Source organism: Pyrus communis, chromosome 2, assembly GCF_963583255.1.
Source record: "Pyrus communis chromosome 2, drPyrComm1.1, whole genome shotgun sequence".
NCBI classification, from domain to species: domain Eukaryota; kingdom Viridiplantae; phylum Streptophyta; class Magnoliopsida; order Rosales; family Rosaceae; genus Pyrus; species Pyrus communis.
Genome location: NC_084804.1, coordinates 17,994,976 through 18,012,023, shown reverse-complemented (window position 1 = coordinate 18,012,023; position 17,048 = coordinate 17,994,976). Strand labels below are relative to the sequence as shown.

General features: G+C 35.9%; 2 protein-coding genes across 2 annotated transcripts; one reads left to right on the top strand and one right to left on the bottom strand.

The window, feature by feature from the left end:
- Nucleotides 1–10,739: 10,739 nt before the first annotated feature.
- Nucleotides 10,740–14,300, top strand: LOC137725327 (uncharacterized). Its single transcript, XM_068463975.1, has 5 exons — nt 10,740–11,129; nt 12,594–12,890; nt 13,027–13,245; nt 13,397–13,525; nt 13,641–14,300. Exons 1-5 carry the CDS (start codon nt 10,884–10,886, stop codon nt 13,851–13,853), a joined length of 1,104 nt encoding a protein of 367 aa, XP_068320076.1. The 5' UTR covers nt 10,740–10,883; the 3' UTR covers nt 13,854–14,300.
- A 712-nt stretch (nt 14,301–15,012) lies between these two features.
- LOC137724884 (aquaporin PIP-type-like) lies at nt 15,013–16,193 on the bottom strand. The gene is made up of 2 exons (XM_068463537.1): nt 16,155–16,193; nt 15,013–15,780 (listed from the first exon to the last, which is right to left on the bottom strand). The coding sequence occupies exon 2, from the start codon at nt 15,778–15,780 to the stop codon at nt 15,013–15,015; it is 768 nt and encodes a 255-aa protein (XP_068319638.1). The 5' UTR covers nt 16,155–16,193.
- Nucleotides 16,194–17,048: the final 855 nt, after the last annotated feature.

Here is a 17,048-nt window from a genome sequence, read left to right as displayed (position 1 = left end):
AAAAATCAAGTGGTGTAAAATAAAAAATTCAAAACCTCGTGACTCATTTTGAAAATGACCCCTAATTCTAATGGTGTAATTGTAAAATGAAGTTAACCCAAAGAGAGATGCTAAGAAGACACTCTCAAAAGTGGGACTCTCAGACACTTCATGTTTTTGGCATAATTTTGCGTGCCAACATTATAAAACATTATGCAAAAAACATGAGGTGACGGAGAATCTATAAAAAATCTCACTTTAAGAAAGTCTCTTTAGCATTTCTCTAATTCAAAATAAATTTTCAAAAGAACAGTAGATAAAAGACATAATATTTCATTAACTTGACTAGCCAATAGGCTTATTTGACATCTGTTCTTCATAATAATTTGAAATCAATAAACAAAAATAAGACCTAACAGAACAAAAGCAAACTAACAGAGAAGACATAATATAACTTTCTCAAAGTGGAACTCTCCGACGCCTCATGTTTTTCTGACATAATATTTTATAATATCGGCACGAAAATTGTGCAAAAAATATAGGGTGGTGGACAGAAAATCCCACTTTTAAGAGAGTATCCTTAACATTTCTCTTAATCAAAATCATAACTCTGTGTTTTATGCCTCTGACTTAATATTTAAAACCATCATAAACCTCTTCCATGCATCGAGATGCCAACCAAGAAAGTTATTCAACGCAGCACTGCTAGTGCTAGCCTGATCTACAGAAGCCTGTACCATATGATCATTGCCATATAAAAGATCGAATCCAGCATTCTTAACATTAAAGTTAACCAAATATTGGTGGCCAGAAGCCCAACGACTCGACTAGATGAAGTGCTTGTTGGGTTTTTGGAAGATCTGACATTCGTATCATGTTTTTCATGTTCATGTTGTTTTTGTATTATATTTGATATCTTAACGGATCGTATCATGTAACACTCGTTAAAGTAAACAGATAAAATGACCCAACTCGAAATCGACTCGATAATATTAACAGGTACTATAACCCGACATGTTACCCATTAAGGAAAATATATTTTAAACCAATAAATAATCAAATGAAAAACATAATACTAAATAAGTATAAACATATCATATTATCACATTCAAAACATAAAAACACATTTGTCTTTCAAGCAGTACATATTTACATACCCAAAATAAGAGCATAATAAAAAAAATAAAAAAATAAAAAAATGAACATTAGAACATTACAAAATATCAAATGTTCAAAAGATTTGCAAAATTAAGAGAGTTATGTTTCAAGGTTTGGAACCTTGCACATTTTCTTACAATCAAACTCTTCAATTTTCATCAATCACCATGGGAAACGGTATTTGTGACATCCCACATCGCCCAGGGAGTGATCCTTAAATATATATTCCCATTTCTACCTAGTACGAGGCCTTTTAGGAGCTCACTGGCTTTGAGTTCCAACGGAACTCCGAAGTTAAGCAAGAAGGGGGCTAGAGCAATCCCATGATGGGTGACCCACTGGGAAGTTGCTCGTGAGTTCCCAAAAACAAAACCGTGAGGGAATGGTAAGCCCAAAGCGGACAATATCGTGCTACGGTGGTGGAGCGGGCCCGGGAAGTGATCCGCCCCGGGCCGGGATGTGACAAATTGGTATCAGAGCCTAACTCTGGGCGTGGTGTGCCGACGAGGACGTCGGGCCCTAAGGGGGGTGGATTGTAACATCCCACATCACCCAGGGAGTGATCCTTAAATATATATTTCCATCTCTACCTAGTACGAGGCCTTTAGGGAGCTCACTGACTTCGAGTTCCATCGGAACTCCGAAGTTAAGCGAGAAGGGGGCTAGAGCAATCCCATGATGGGTGACCCACTGGGAAGTTGCTCGTGAGTTCCCAAAAACAAAACCGTGAGGGAATGGTAAGCCCAAAGCGGACAATATCGTTCTACGGTGGTGGAGTGGGCCCGGGAAGTGATCCGTCCCGGGCCGGGATGTGACAGTATTGGAACTTTAGCTTGATATATTGTCTTCAAGAGTTATATTGATGATATTTTCAATGAGGTTTTCTACAGTAGCACTCTCTTCTCATTTATCATATGGCTATTGTTTAAGTAAAGTCTTTAATAGTTTTTTAATTAATGTAGAAGTGTGAAAAATATAGAAAAATATATAAACACTCGTAATGATGAGCTTTACAATTTTCGTGAAGGGCTTAACTTTGAAATGTGCCACTATAATCATATAAATCATAGATCAAAATTTAACCGTTGATTATTGTTTACATTTATGCTTCATTTTTCTCACCAAATTTTGTTTTTTCAGATTTTGTTTTTTGAAAACATGATCTATTAGAGGATACAGGAAGATGAACGGTTCAGATCGTTGATATTATGTTCAGAGTTTAACCATTAGTGAAAATATTGTTTGGTGTTTATAAAGTCTTTACAAACTATATAACATCGACTCATATTTCAATTAACCGTAAATATCTATTAAAGATCTAAACCGTTCATCTTCCTACATCCCCCAGAAGATCATGTCTTCAAAAAAGAAAATTTTAAAAATGAAATTCAATATAAAGAATAAAGCCTAAACGACAATCGATGGTTAAATACAAATTTAAGGTTTAGGGATTATAGTGTCGGATTTCGAAGTTGATTCCTTCACGAAAATTGTAAAGCTTGTCACTATGAGTGATTGTGTGTGTGTATATATATATATATATATATTTTTTTTGTACATTTCTTACACTTCTACAATAACTATTATTAATTTTATTACTTTTACGCTCAAATAAAAAACACTATTCATGAAGGTTTGAAGGGTTTTAAAAATCTAAACAATAATATAAGTATAACCATTGTCTACTTGTGGAGGAATGATGAATCATGAGTGTTTATATATTCTTTCACATTTTTCATACTTGTAGGGATGTCTTATTGCCTATACTAATACTATATTAGTTGATTTTAATTTTGGACAACAACATATTAAGTAAAATTTATCCTATTAATGATAATATAAAACTCTCATAATAAAAATAAATAAATGAATAAAACTTAATTTTTTTAACTTATATAGAATAATAATACAAAAATATATATTTAATATAGAATATACCAATATATACAATATGGCTATTGTATTTTATAATAAATTTTTTTAGTAATTAAACTTTAAAATTATAATTTATTTTTCTTAACGAGTCGAAACGGGTTACCCACGTGTTACCCGCGTGTATACCCATTAAGAACCCGTTATTAACGGGTTCTTAACGAGTCACCTGATAATGACCTGATTAGTTATCGTGTTGACCCGAAACCTGTTATTTTTATGTCGTGTCATCGTGTTGTGTAAGAAACTGTCGGATCTAGTTTTTGGGCCTGTTATTAGGATAAACTTAATTCAAATAATAATAATATGCAACAAAAAAAATGATAATAAATATACAGTATGTAATTCGATTATATATTTAGTTAGTTGTAATTAATAATGCTACAAGAACAAAGGGAAAAAAAAATTAAATTAGTTGAATCCTCAGCTGCTTGTGTACTGCTTTGTAGGATCATCTTTGTGTTTCTTCTTCTTCATGACGGTTCACGAGAAAACTCCTCAAATGTTGAGTCTCTAGGAGCATTCACATTGATACACCAATGACGAAAGATGGAGTGAGGGATTCGATTGTGCTAGCAAGATCACTCATTTGGAATAATGTATTTGAGCGGCACACTATGGTGTTTTGGCATAGGATTTGTTTTTTTTTTTTTTCTTTTCTGAGGTACAAAACTGATTTCACTTAGCTTATGAGAAAAAAGACAAAGGGTATATATATAGACCTCACCCCCTATGCCGCACCTCCTTTAGGATTTGACATATGCTTCGTGTCTTGTGTCAAGCCCAGTGATTTGCCCATTTTGGGCTTGGTACTTGGACCCCTTTTAATTAAATAAACCCAATGTTTATTTTAATTAAAACATGTCCAATATGCCCAAATAATAAATCCAATATAACTAACAATTATTATTTTTATCATCATCCATATAACATCGTTAGTATTATCATAGGTGTGACCTTTTAGGTTCTAATTAAAGCCGACAATGAAATTAATTAATAAATTAATTTAATTCTACAAGTCAATAGTGACACCTAGCAGCATGTTATGCCTATCCAGATTAGATAGAAGTATTTGTGATACAATCAAGATACTTTTTCAAACCTTGATTGTAGTTACAATGCAATATGATCCTTTTATCATTCATATCCCGATCAAGATTTATGTGATATGGATTTATGTCAAATCACATGTAGTCTTCTATGATCACCTTGATGCATCTCATGTTGAAGTAGTTCTTACAAGCATAGCTTGATCAATAAGGACTCTACCTGGGCAGAGCTTTTTGAGATGGACTTTCAAGTGGCTTTGAGAGATATCTCCCTTTATTAAACAATTACCAAAATGTGATAGATTTCTTATTGCGCATTCATATATCCCATACTCATCTACATGAACCCAAGCAACACACTATCACGCTCTACGAAGTAATGAGGGGCACTGAGTTGAAGTGAGCACAAGATATGCAATGATGCCTCATGTCTAAGAACTATTTGCATACTACAACCCGAAGCTTTGTAACGTTTGACGCATGGTAAGCATCCATATGTTCAAGCTTCTTGGGCGGTCAGCGATAAGTGAACTTGCTCAACAGATAATCACATGTATGTCCACCACGTGTCTAACACGCATAGTACGAGATCATACTAACCTTATGCCATATATCCTGACCTTTTTGGATAGTCAATGTCCATTTGACTTTTCAAATGGCTAGGAACTTTACTTAAGGACTAAGTGACTATAGAATACAAGTATATTTGCCCTAACCTTGTTTAGAACGTTGCTTCCATGCATACGTTAAATCCTACGGACTTATTCATGGTATATTATCTCTAAAATTTAAAACCAAAACTCGTGAATTAATAATATGAAGTTATTGCATAATATCCAATATCAACAATTGACATTTTGGGCACAACTCCAACAATATTCCCCACAAAAAAAATTAATATTATTAGCACCGTTTAATGCTTGGCCAGCAAGCATTATGCATCCAACCTCACCAGTTGCTTTGCACCTCAGATCTTCCAAACAAGTTTTGAGAATTTCCAACAACTTGACATTCCCGATCTCATCTAGCGGTCACTCCCACCAGTGATCCACCGTGCCCGCATTCATGGCCTGGGTCATACGACCATTGAGCCTTTTTTGTTATCGACCAACCCAAGCATCTTTGTGAGGTCATTGTTGTGCTTATTCAAGGTCACATTTCAAAACGCCTCGATCTTTTGTTGCAAATTGAAACCATGGCAAGTTGACTGAGTGAGAGTTTGCCCTCGAACCCATCAATCAACACCTCAAAAAAGCATGGATGGCCAAAGAAAATTACCTTCTTGCTCTGTGTTAAGACTTAGGGCCATCTGTATATCACATAGGGTGTATAGCTCACTAGTTTTTTTATTTTTATTTTTATTTTTATTTTTTTTATAATTTTTTATAATTTTATTTTTAACAAACAATATTATCTACACTAAGGGAAAGGAGGGTGGGTTTAACCTCACAATGTGCTAGCAATAATGTGTAATGTGGTTCAAATTCGCCTTTGGTAAGAATCGAACTTAAGACCTCTCGCTTACAAATAAAAAAGAATATTACTATATTGTAGTATTAAGTGGCAACACATTAGCCTTTTTGAAAAGGTCATATCTCCTCTTGGAGAAGGTGACTTGGAGACTGGCTTTATTCGTTATCTTCCTCATCGACACCCTTTGGCGACCCCTAATATTTCTAGCCATGACTAACACTAGAAATTTATGGTTGAGGGGGCCGAATTTCCCTAACTAGAGGGGGTCGAATTTCCCTAACTAACCTAGATAATTATCATTCTTTGTTGTCATAATTTTACTAAATTCATATGTAGTTACTAATATACTAGTTTGGATGAAAATTGAATTCCTTTTTTTGTTAGCACACATGGTAGGCACTTCATGAATTTTCATTTTATTCATACCATGTTGAACCAATTACAAACATTTCTTACTCACTAAGAAAAAACATGGATGCATAGGGAATTAAAGTGCTAGATAATATTTTCCTAGAAAACCTAATCTTATCTTCTTAATTAATTCTTATCTATGACGAATATGCTTTTAATTTAACGCATATTCGTCCAATAAGGAGTAAAGGAAATAATTGAGAAAATTGTATTAATGATCCCTCATCTTTAATCCAATTGAGCAATGGTCCCTTAACTAAAAATACATGACCATTAGTCCCTTAACTCATCAAAAAGAGCAGCTATGATCTTTTTCGTTAACTCCATCATAATTCGTCAAAATGAGTTATGTTGGAATGACAATTGCTATAGTTGAGTTAAAGTTGAGAGACTTTTATTGCTCCGATTGGATTAAAGTTGAGGGACAATTTCTCTAGTTGGGTTAAAGTTGATGGACCATTGCTTCAATTTTTCTCATTTGGTTTTCCATATTTGCCCCTCGATTTAGCCTCATATGTGTGACACGTGACTCATTTTGACAAAAGTTCTAACGGAGTTGATAAAAAGGACCATAACTGTACGTTTTAAGGAGTTAAGGGACCAATGATCATGAATTTTTAGTAGAGGGACCATTAGTCCAATACGATTAAAATTGAAGGACTATTACTATAACTTCCTCGAAATAATTTGGCTGAAATTTTTAAAGAAAGCAATTTTAAGAAAACATTATAAACCTTGAAATTTAAGGTGTTTAGGGAGGATATAACAATTAAACTTAAACTTAATTGTGATGCGGCATGGAATGGGAAGAATGGAAGAGGAGCGGCGCCGGGGGGGTGGGGGGTGGTGGAGCAGCAAGGGATTTTGATGGGTTACTGAAATTTGCAGGGGGCACGCTGCAGTGTGACTCAGTGAAGATGGCAGAGATGGCAACAATTCGCGAAGGTCTCCGGGCATGCTGTAGGGAAGAAGTGCATGACTTAATCATTACTAAATACGGAGATGAAACTTGATGCTAGTGCGGAAGGTTTAGTTTATGATATTTGTATGTTGAGTGAATGCGTTTGTTCCGTGAAGTTTTTGTTCTCGCCGAGAGAAGGCAATAGAGCGGCACACTCCGTGTCGGTGTTTGTTCTTAAAGAGGGAGGCTCATTCGAGTGAGATTGTATTGATCCTTTTTTTGTGTTTAATACTTTAAACCGATGATGTAAACCTTTGGATTCGAATTTAATATTATTTATCTCTTTGACAAATAAAAGACAATTAAACATCATATTCTTGTTAAAATTTTAATTAACTGAATGGTACTTTGAATACAACTAGGGACTAATGTTTTAGGTGGCACACCGCCTTGATGACTTTGCAGTCAAAGGCAGATGCACACTGCCTGAATCTGAAAAATATTCATGAGAAGGTCTTTTGAAGATCTCCGAATGTTTTATACGGATCCTTTTTGTACTTATCAAATGTTTAATGTAATATCTGTTAGGCATATCTCAACAAGTTGTATCAACAACACCCAACAAATTCTATCGATATCCCTCATCAAATTGCTTTAGCATATGTCAAGATTTATTGACATGTGCACAACATAGTCTAACTAACGACAACAAGCCATCCAACGGTTCGACAAAATGTCTTAGCTTATAAACTAAATTCTTTTTACGCGCTTCGCGCTTTGTTTGTATTTAAAAAAATTTGAACCTTTATTAATGGGATCCCCAAAATTTGAACCTGGATCCGCCACTCTTCGCAGTAGTATTCTAATACATACATGAATAGAGGACTTAATTATGTGTTAGCCATTAGATTTGATATTCAGGAAATTTTAAAACACACATGGATCTCAATCGTTTTTAACTTGAGATACCACATTTCATAATCAATTTTCAATGAGAGCATTAATTTTGTTTAAACGTACGCAGTTTTAAGTCATCAACTTATGCAATCTCTTGAACAATGAACATCTCGAATATATTTTTGTAAACTTTCTTATTAGAAAATTTTAATTGCATTTCTTTAAGTGACCTACAACATTTCATAATTAATTTTACATATAAGAGCATAAATTGTACACTAGGTTAAGAATTGCTAGCAAGGTTGGGCCAAAGGATAGCTGAAGTAGGCGCCGGCCTAGGGCCCTCACTTTGGAGGGTCCTTCAATTTTTTTTTTTTTTTTTTAACATGTACAATTCAAATTCAATAAAAATATGGAGTAAAAAATAAAAAATAAAACAATAGACAATTGAAAAAGAATTTGTTGAAAAGTTAGATTATCTGAACTTAATTAGTACATTTGCGTTTAAAAACGCGAGACGTGTAATATTTAAGTAATGTTTGTATACCCTTCTTATTTTCATATTAGTTTTAATGATATTTAATGTAGAAATAGAATTTTTTCATGTATTTATAAAAAAAATTTATACATATTAATGTACAAAAGGTCGGAAGTCAGAGAATTTTAAGGCTTCACTTTGAAGGCTCACCTAAGGCCTTCAAATTCTGAGGATTGGCCTTAGAGTTTATGTTATTCCAAGTTGAACCATAAGTTTAAATCATGACCCCAACCACCAATCCAAATTGCGTCATTATATAACTCACTACATCCAACATATAAGAATCTATTAAATAATGAGTGAATATAGAAAAACAATGATCCAACTGCACATAACAAATAATAATCAGCGTGTAATACCGACCTCGAGTTTTGACATGACAAAGTTATCTCATAGCACGTTGGCAAATTACACTAAAATCTTTCGAGACAATCATAAATTAAGTGATTGTCTACTTAAAAAATAAAGGAAAATTAATAAAATGTAAAAACAAAAAAAATTTAGTTTTAATAAAAAATAACAAATAAAGGTGTATCAGATAGTACCAGAAAAAGGTAAAAATGTAATTTTTCTTTAAATATGAACCGTATCAAGAATATTTCGTTAAAACTCCTAATTAAAAGAAAGCATCATCCAGACCAAATTACGACACAAAAACTTGCACTCACTAATAACAAAGTATGTGATGGTTGTTTGCAACCCACACCGTATTAATAAAAAAATCATACTGTAATAAGAACGTAACATAATTCATGTATTATAATATAACTAAATCATATACCATATGTTTCCCACCACCAGCGAGGCATATATTTGAGAAAAATCGAAGTCATATCATAATATTTGAACAAAATCTTACCAGATAAACTGTAATGTATCAAACGATAAATTTTGTTAAATTAACAACGAAATTCAAATTCACATTATCCACTCCTTTTTACCATGATAGTCAAAAGGGCACGTGCAAATTGTAGTGTAATATCTCCGAACAGTAACTCGCTCGCAGTGCATCTCGTCCAACGTCATGAAATCCACACCTCCATCCACAATGAATCAGACCCTAACTTATTTGGTACCCACCACGTGTCGAGTATGCGTACATGACACGCAATCCAAGTAGATTAACTGGCAGACCGACTTGTTGGGCCAATAGGAGTCGACAAAAGTAAGCACAGAGCGAAAATCTCATCCCCGTGGGCTCCACATAGTCCGTCAGTCCCTGGGTTTGGTCGGTTGAGTTTAGTCTCCCAAACCTCCCCACGTGTCGAATCCACGCACATTTGAATTTGCAACCACAGACCACCCTATCCGTCTTTTTTCTTTGTTCTTGTTTGCTTCTGTTTCATACGTGTATCTGTTTTTCTAATTCACCTTCTTTTTTTTTTTTTGACTTTTTGGTCCCAGTACAAAAGTGAACTGCACCGACCAAAACAAAAGTTGATGTGCAGGACGTGGGAGAAACTAAGAGAGACCATTTCCAATATTTTATTTTGGTAATAACAAGTTTCAAAATGATTAGTGGAGGAAAGGTATTTTATGCCGACATAGTTTGTAAGATTTTCATCTTTTGTTTTGTTTTTATTTTTTATTTTTTATAACTAATATTAAATTGGTAGGAGATAACTATGTGACAATTTGGATAAATATACCCAATTCTATACTCGAGGTGTAATTCAATGGACTTATTTATTATTCTTTTTTAAAAACAAACCAGCTAATGGTTTGCCACGACATTTCATTCTTACAGAGGTATAATTCAATGTAACACGAAAAAAAGAAGTGGAAGTTGTGGAATTCATCTCTTATAGGATATTCAAGAACTAAAACACCACATATTTATATAAGATTATTGGTCTTGTATTTAATTAATAATAGAATTATTAGAATTACTCGTAAGTAAGAGATCTTAGGTTCGATTTTCATCAAAGGTAAATTTGAATCATTTTATTGGTAGCCCATTGTGAGGCTAAGCCCAACCCCTCTCTCTTATTATAGATAATATCGTTTGTTAAAAAAAATTATCATAATTACTTATTGCGCAAATGAAACTTTTATGCGTCACATATATTTGGCGTTACTTCTGTTAGCATCCAACGTTACCGAATCAATTAGGAGTTTAGGATTAGTATACATAAGGAAGAAAATCAACTTGATTTTTATAGAGAACCAAATCAGCTAGAATTAAAGATAATATAAACAAGTGATAATGCTAGAGAAATCAAAATTTTTAAACAAAATTTACAAATTAAATAACATGGTAATAGATGATTAATTATTACTTAAATAGTAATTAAGGTGACACGTATATTTGCAAATTTATTTTTATTCCAGACATATATTTGAAAATGTTTCTAGATTAAAGGCCGTACAATCTCTCTCATATTTAAGCCTAAGCCAGAACTCAGAAGAGTGATCCCTGAAAAAGCTAAAGCAGAAAGAAGAAGCTCTTTCGGCAAAAGCACTGCCAACTCGTGTGAGTCACGAGAGTCACAACAGGGGGGAGGAAGAAAAGAAGGCTCACAAGAAAGAGAGGAGAGGAGGGGGAATGGAGAAGAAAAGTGAGAGTGGGAGTGGTGGTGGACAGGTGGTGGACGGTTCGAATATAATGGAGTTGGTTGGGAACGAGGAGGTGTTTAGTAACTTTGTGGAGCATAAGTTTGAGGAGCTCGACAGGGACAGAGACGGCCACCTCTCTTTGAACGAGCTCCACCCTGCTGTCGCCGATATTGGCCTTGCTCTTGGCTTGCCGGCTCAGGGTTCTTCCCGGGACTCCGATCACATCTATTCTGAGGTACCTACTTAGTTTCCCCTCCTTAAGATTTCGGCTTTCGCAGCCGATTCTCAAGTAAAAGCTCCCTTTAGTTCAATGAAAATCATTTTCTTTTTCTATACAATATAACTAGGAATGCGGATATTATTTCCTTTATTATTATTTTAAAAAAATTGGTTCGCTCAAATGATTCCCAATTGATTTTTGTGTCAGACATACTGTTTTTAATATGTTATCTGCCTACTCGTCCTCCCACGTTGCCACCACAATGGTCATCTATTACTTATCTTCACTGTCCTTTTTCTTTTGCTTACTTATTTTTCAGAACATATTTATTTATTTATTTATTTTTCAGGAAAATAAGTCATATTTTTTATGCCAGCACGGGTAGCTGTTTTCTTATCAAACTAGAATGTTGTGGTTGGTAGGGAAACTTGTAATTAACAACGGTTGAAATTATGCAGAAATATTGTTTGGGGGAAGAATATTTGCCTTACCATTTTCTTTCATCTTGCGTTGAATTGTTGTCTAATTACTTAGGGAGTTGAATTAATCAGATGATAGTTAATTCTTGGCAGGATAGCCTAAGCATACTGTATTGTCAATATCTAGTAATCTTTTTTATGGTCAGGCTAATTCTACTAATCTACTAAATCCTCATATGATACTGCAAACTTACGACAGATAGTCAAAGTTAGAGTTCTAATATGAAATGCAGCAATCTTAATTACATCAGATATTATATGACTTTACTCTTCAGTTCCACCTCCCTTTCCTACCTTTTTTTTAACCTTTTATCCTCCTCTGCTAAGAGGAATCTGGTGACGAACTATGTCGAAAATTTATATTATTCAAGAAGATTTAGCGTGACAAAAGCCGTAATAATATGTCATGATGTTCTGTGATGGAGCCGGTGCCTGCCTAATTTTTAAAAGGCAGTGGTTCTGTGGGGGAAGGAGTAGAAGTCAAAAAATATTTGTTTGAGGGGCTTGCTTTTGAACAAAGTAACAACCTTACCTAATCAGCTCATCATGTAGCTTCACTTTATATTAATACAAGTACATGACATCTTACTAAAGTAATGCCGCCCCTGTTCAGCGCGTGAATGATTGAGGAATCGGAACAATTCTAAAGTCAAATACAATGTTACATCGCAGAGAAGTTTTTGATAAAAGTAATAGTTAACATCTAAGGGTTGGCAAGTCTGGATCAGATTAGACATAACAATTGAGAGTATTATCCTACTTTGGAAATGGAAGCATTGTATTAGTAGTATGCCTCTATACGTGTTGGGTCCAACGGTCACAGGTACTCTCATGTCCGCATGTTTGATTTGAGTGATGCCATTGCCACACGTTAGTGTTGTACCGCATTGAAAATGAAAACTGATTTGAGTGATGCCATTGCCACACGTTAATCAGCCGAGAAACCAGTTAAACTAGATTTCTTTGAAAAACATTAATGGCTTTGTTCCATTGTTCTTAGGTATTGAATGAGTTCACTCATGGGAAACAACAAAAAGTGAGCAAGACTGAGTTCAAAGAGGTTCTTTCGGATATTCTAATAGGCATGGCTGCTGGTTTCAAGCGAGACCCTATTGTGATCCTCCGTATTGATGGAGAAGACCTCCTAGAATACATCGATGGGCCAATTTTTGAACCGGAGCTGGTGGCTACATATTCTGAGATAAAGTCAGCTGATGGAACTCTCCGTGACTGTATAATCAAAGCTTTGGAAAAACTCACGGTTGACCAAGGGATGCCCCCTTCATTGGATTCTTGGGTGATTGATCTTCTCTAATTTAAGACTTTTCAGTACTAACAGTTCGTCCTACAAATTTACATGTTGCATTGAACATATACATTCTTGACTGCTTTTTTCCATCTTTTCCTCTTTGTTGGTTTCTTTTGTTCTTTAGATTGTGAGCAATATTGTGGAACCTGCTCTGCAATCATGCACTGGCCATGATTTGGACAAGCCGGTTTCTCAAGATACGTTCATAGCAGAATTCAAAAAAGTAGCAGAGTTTGTGGCTCATCGTCTTCAGGAGCAGCCTGTGATTGTAGCCCACAGTGAGAATGACTTTGATGGAAGCGACATCAAGAGATTGTTGTCCAACAAGTTTGAATTAGACAAGGTTTGCCTCGTAAAGATGCTTCATCCTTTTGTTTCTGACCAATTATACTTATAAATGTTGTTGGAATCTATGCCCTTTTAAGTATTCCCTATTTTTCTTAGAGTGCCCTGACTCATCAAAATCGCTTATTACAATCTCTTGTGAAATGCAGACACTGAATGCAGCTATTGAAACTGTTCCAAAAGACCGCAGTGGGAAATTATCCAAAGAATATTTGCGTGTGGCACTGGAAGCGGTGGCTCCAGCAGCTGGTCTGCCACCACTTGGTGCAGTTGAGCAGGTTCTCTCTAAATTGAAATTTGAACTCAGACAGCGTTTTCCTTCTGTGCTTCCCAAGCTTGATCATTTTTACCTTCAGCAGATGTTCATAAATTTTTTACAACGAAAATCTGCAGATGGACAAGGTTGTGCAGGATGCGTTCAACATGTTTAACGCAGATGACGGAAAGCAGCTTAAGGAAGACGAGTTCAAGAAGACACTGACTGAAATCCTGGGGAGTATCATGTTGCAATTGGAGGGAAACCCAATCTCAGTTCACTCAAATGCGGTTGTGCACGAGCCCCTCACCGCTGCTTCTACTCTACTGCAGCCCACTCCCGACTTATAGATCATAGCTCTCCTGGATTATCAAGCGTAACAAAGATAAAAACGGCAATAAAATTTTTGATTAAGGAAATGGTTGCTACCACAAGTTTGTGTTGCTTAGTTATCGTAATCATGTTAATGAAATGCTGTAATCATGTTAATGAAATGCTCTTACTGTGCAAATTTAGATAGGGAATGTCCACTATGTTGTTACTGATTTCCGATGTTTGAACTTTGAATGCATCAAGGGTTTGAGCTAATTAGTGAAATAGGTACTAAAGCATATGGAGCCAGAAACTGCCAAAGTGTTCATGCATGGTAACTCTACTTGGTGTAATCGGTCTTTGCGAGATGCAAAAGAAGCTTGTGATAATTTATTTACCCGTCTATCATACTGCTGTGTTTTTACCGTGCGTAGAAATGAAAGAGCATCTTAAGATGATAGTCTTATGGGGCCGAAAAGTTTACATATACGTGAGAAGATTGTGTAACTAACTGCATAACACTAATCAAATAATTTTCCCCAGAACATAGAAGGTCTTTGTGTTTCGCTTAATTCGAGTTGCAATTGCATTTGACAAGAAAAGGTGCAGAGAATTGGGTGTGTGTTGTGGTGGCCGCAACCATGGTGCTTGCTGTTTGTGTTGACGATTATAACCAGGAGGGCCACGTACCCGGTAAAGAAGACAGACAAGAAGTACAAAACCGATATAGCTTATGTATAGGTCTCATTGTCTCAACATATAAATTCAAAATGTTGATTTTCTACTACTAAATGGGTTTCATATCCACAAATCCGTGCTTTAAGGATTTCTCATGCGCCACAGTAGTACCAGTAGGCAGTAGCTTATTCAAATCAATGCAAATCCTTCATATAATTCTTGGAGAAAAAATAAATGTCCCATAAAACACATAACTTGATCTTGCATGATTGCATCTCATTATAGGCATGTGAGCCCCTTTTTAATTTTCGCTCGAGCCCCTAAAATCTGAGGACCGGCCTTGTATGTAAGTGATTCAAAATATCTTTCGATTTTGATTTGTAATATGCTTAAGCTCTACTCTTGGTAAAAATCCAGACAGACAATTACCAACCTATGATCTACTAACATTGGTGATCAAAACACCACTTAAGGTAGAGCTCAAGGTAGAATGTTTTTACGTGTTTAATTTCAAGCCCTTCATACATTTCTTTCTCCCTTCATAATCTCACGCTCTTCTTCTAGTGATGTTAAATCCTGCTTTGGCAAGTTCAAAGACAAACAATGGTACACGCTACAAGCCAAAATTGGTCCAACCCAAAAAACCCAATGACCATCCCACAATATCCCTCCTTGCAACAGTGCTGCCCCTAAGCACCTCGCCGGATTCAGTCCTACCCCGGCGTACCCAGAACGCCCGGTTACCGTTACCGACACAAAAACTGCAAGTGCCATAGACCCAGCCACCACAACGCACACCATTGGTAACCCTAATTCTTTGCTCCTTCTCTTGTCAAATGCCACTGTGACTCCAACAAAGAGAACCACAAAAGTGCAAGCAACTTCTAGTACGAAAGCTGTTCGTGTCCCCACCCCAGATGTGGGCCCACTTCCATGGATTGTGCAGCCACCTAAGGAGTACTTTTGTACTGCATGTTGGTCCATCACAGTCTTCATTATGAGAAACCCTAAAACTGAGCCAAAACATTGTGCCAAAATGTAGACGGAAGCACGAGCGAGGGTTATGGCACCCTTGAGGGCAGCTATAAATGTGAAAACTGGGCTCATGTGGCCGCCCGATAACGGAACTGTCACAAGGAGAAGGAGGAAGGCTATGATGAAGACGGAAATGGGGACAAGCAGTTTCGGATCAACTTCACCTGAATCCAAGCATGATATGATGGAAGAGGTTAGGCTGAATACTAGAGAAGCAGTTGCTACTAATTCTGTCAGAGCTGCTCTCCACATCTGAAACAATTTGAATCAAGAGGGCACACATGAGTTTAAATGAGAACATTAAAGTTTATAACAATGACAAAACATTGAACTTTTGAGATCCTAATAGAACTGTTCTTCCCTAGACATGACAGTTCGTTCTTTATCAAGGACGGATTGTGGATATGGTGTTGATAATTTCGTCGATTACACATTGGTAGATATAACATGTCAATAACAAAATGTACTGACGTGTTATCATTACATCATCAACATTATCGACACAAATATTGAAATTGTTGATACAATGCTTTTTATAAAGAGCAGGCATCATACACAAAGTATTTCTATTCAACGGAGTAATTGTTAGACATTCTGTTGCATATGAAATTATAAATCAAGCTGACCTCTGGTGAAAAGTATTCATGGGCACCAATTGCAGCAAGAAACTTTGGCCCCAAGGAATTTCGGGCACTGATTGTGTCACAGCTTCCTCCAAATGATTTGGGCAATTTTTGATCAGCTTCAGTTTGGATTATGACAAACTCCGCCATCGCCTCAAATTGATGATATGAAAAGAAAAGGGTTGAAGGGTTTATATTTAAAGAAACACAGAAGAACATAAGACGATATATATTGGGGGAGTCCGAACTCCTAATTAGGGTCACTGAAACAAAATGGGGTGAACAATATTCAGGGTAGAATGTTTTTCCATTACATAAGTTGTAGGGAAGTTGCCAAAGAGTTTTGTATTTAGTATTTATCCAAAACCTTGTGAAAGATTTTGATCTGTAAAAATTCCAAAACTCTTAGGTTTTTGCTCTTCAAAGAAGACAGGCAGCGGCCATATGCATGTCTTTTAATATGTAAATTAGACTGAAATTTTTGCTAATACCTTGGACGTGGAAGTCGAAATATATGAGGATGATTTTTAAGCAATATAATTGCAGGCATATTCACTCTGCATAGACCAAGATTCTGAGCTTAAATCGATGAACATTAGAGTTAGATAAAACTACACACGCGCGCGCGCGCGCGTGCACACACACATGCATTGGACTAGAAAACAAAGCTAGAATTTGCAAGTTGGGATGGTGCCAATCTCTTGCAATTGGAACCAGATCCCCTCCAGATCCAAAGGAACTGAGTCCACTCATCAAATGATTCGGACTATTGAAATTTAGGGTCAATAGCTACAAACAGGGGATGCCTCTAAAAGTTATAATAATTGTAGCCGTTGAATCAAATTTCAATGGTCCGGATTATTTAATCTTTGGACTTAGTTCATTTGGATCTGAAGG

Bases quoted from the DNA above. Each gene is read 5' to 3' on its own strand.
- LOC137725327 (XM_068463975.1), top strand. From the start codon at position 10,884: ATGGAGAAGAAAAGTGAGAGTGGGAGTGGTGGTGGACAGGTGGTGGAC. The intron at 13,246-13,396 runs GTTTGCCTCGTA...TGTGAAATGCAG, and splicing joins ACAAGTTTGAATTAGACAAG to ACACTGAATGCAGCTATTGA. The intron at 13,526-13,640 runs GTTCTCTCTAAA...GAAAATCTGCAG, and splicing joins CACTTGGTGCAGTTGAGCAG to ATGGACAAGGTTGTGCAGGA.
- LOC137724884 (XM_068463537.1), bottom strand. From the start codon at position 15,780: ATGTGGAGAGCAGCTCTGACAGAATTAGTAGCAACTGCTTCTCTAGTA.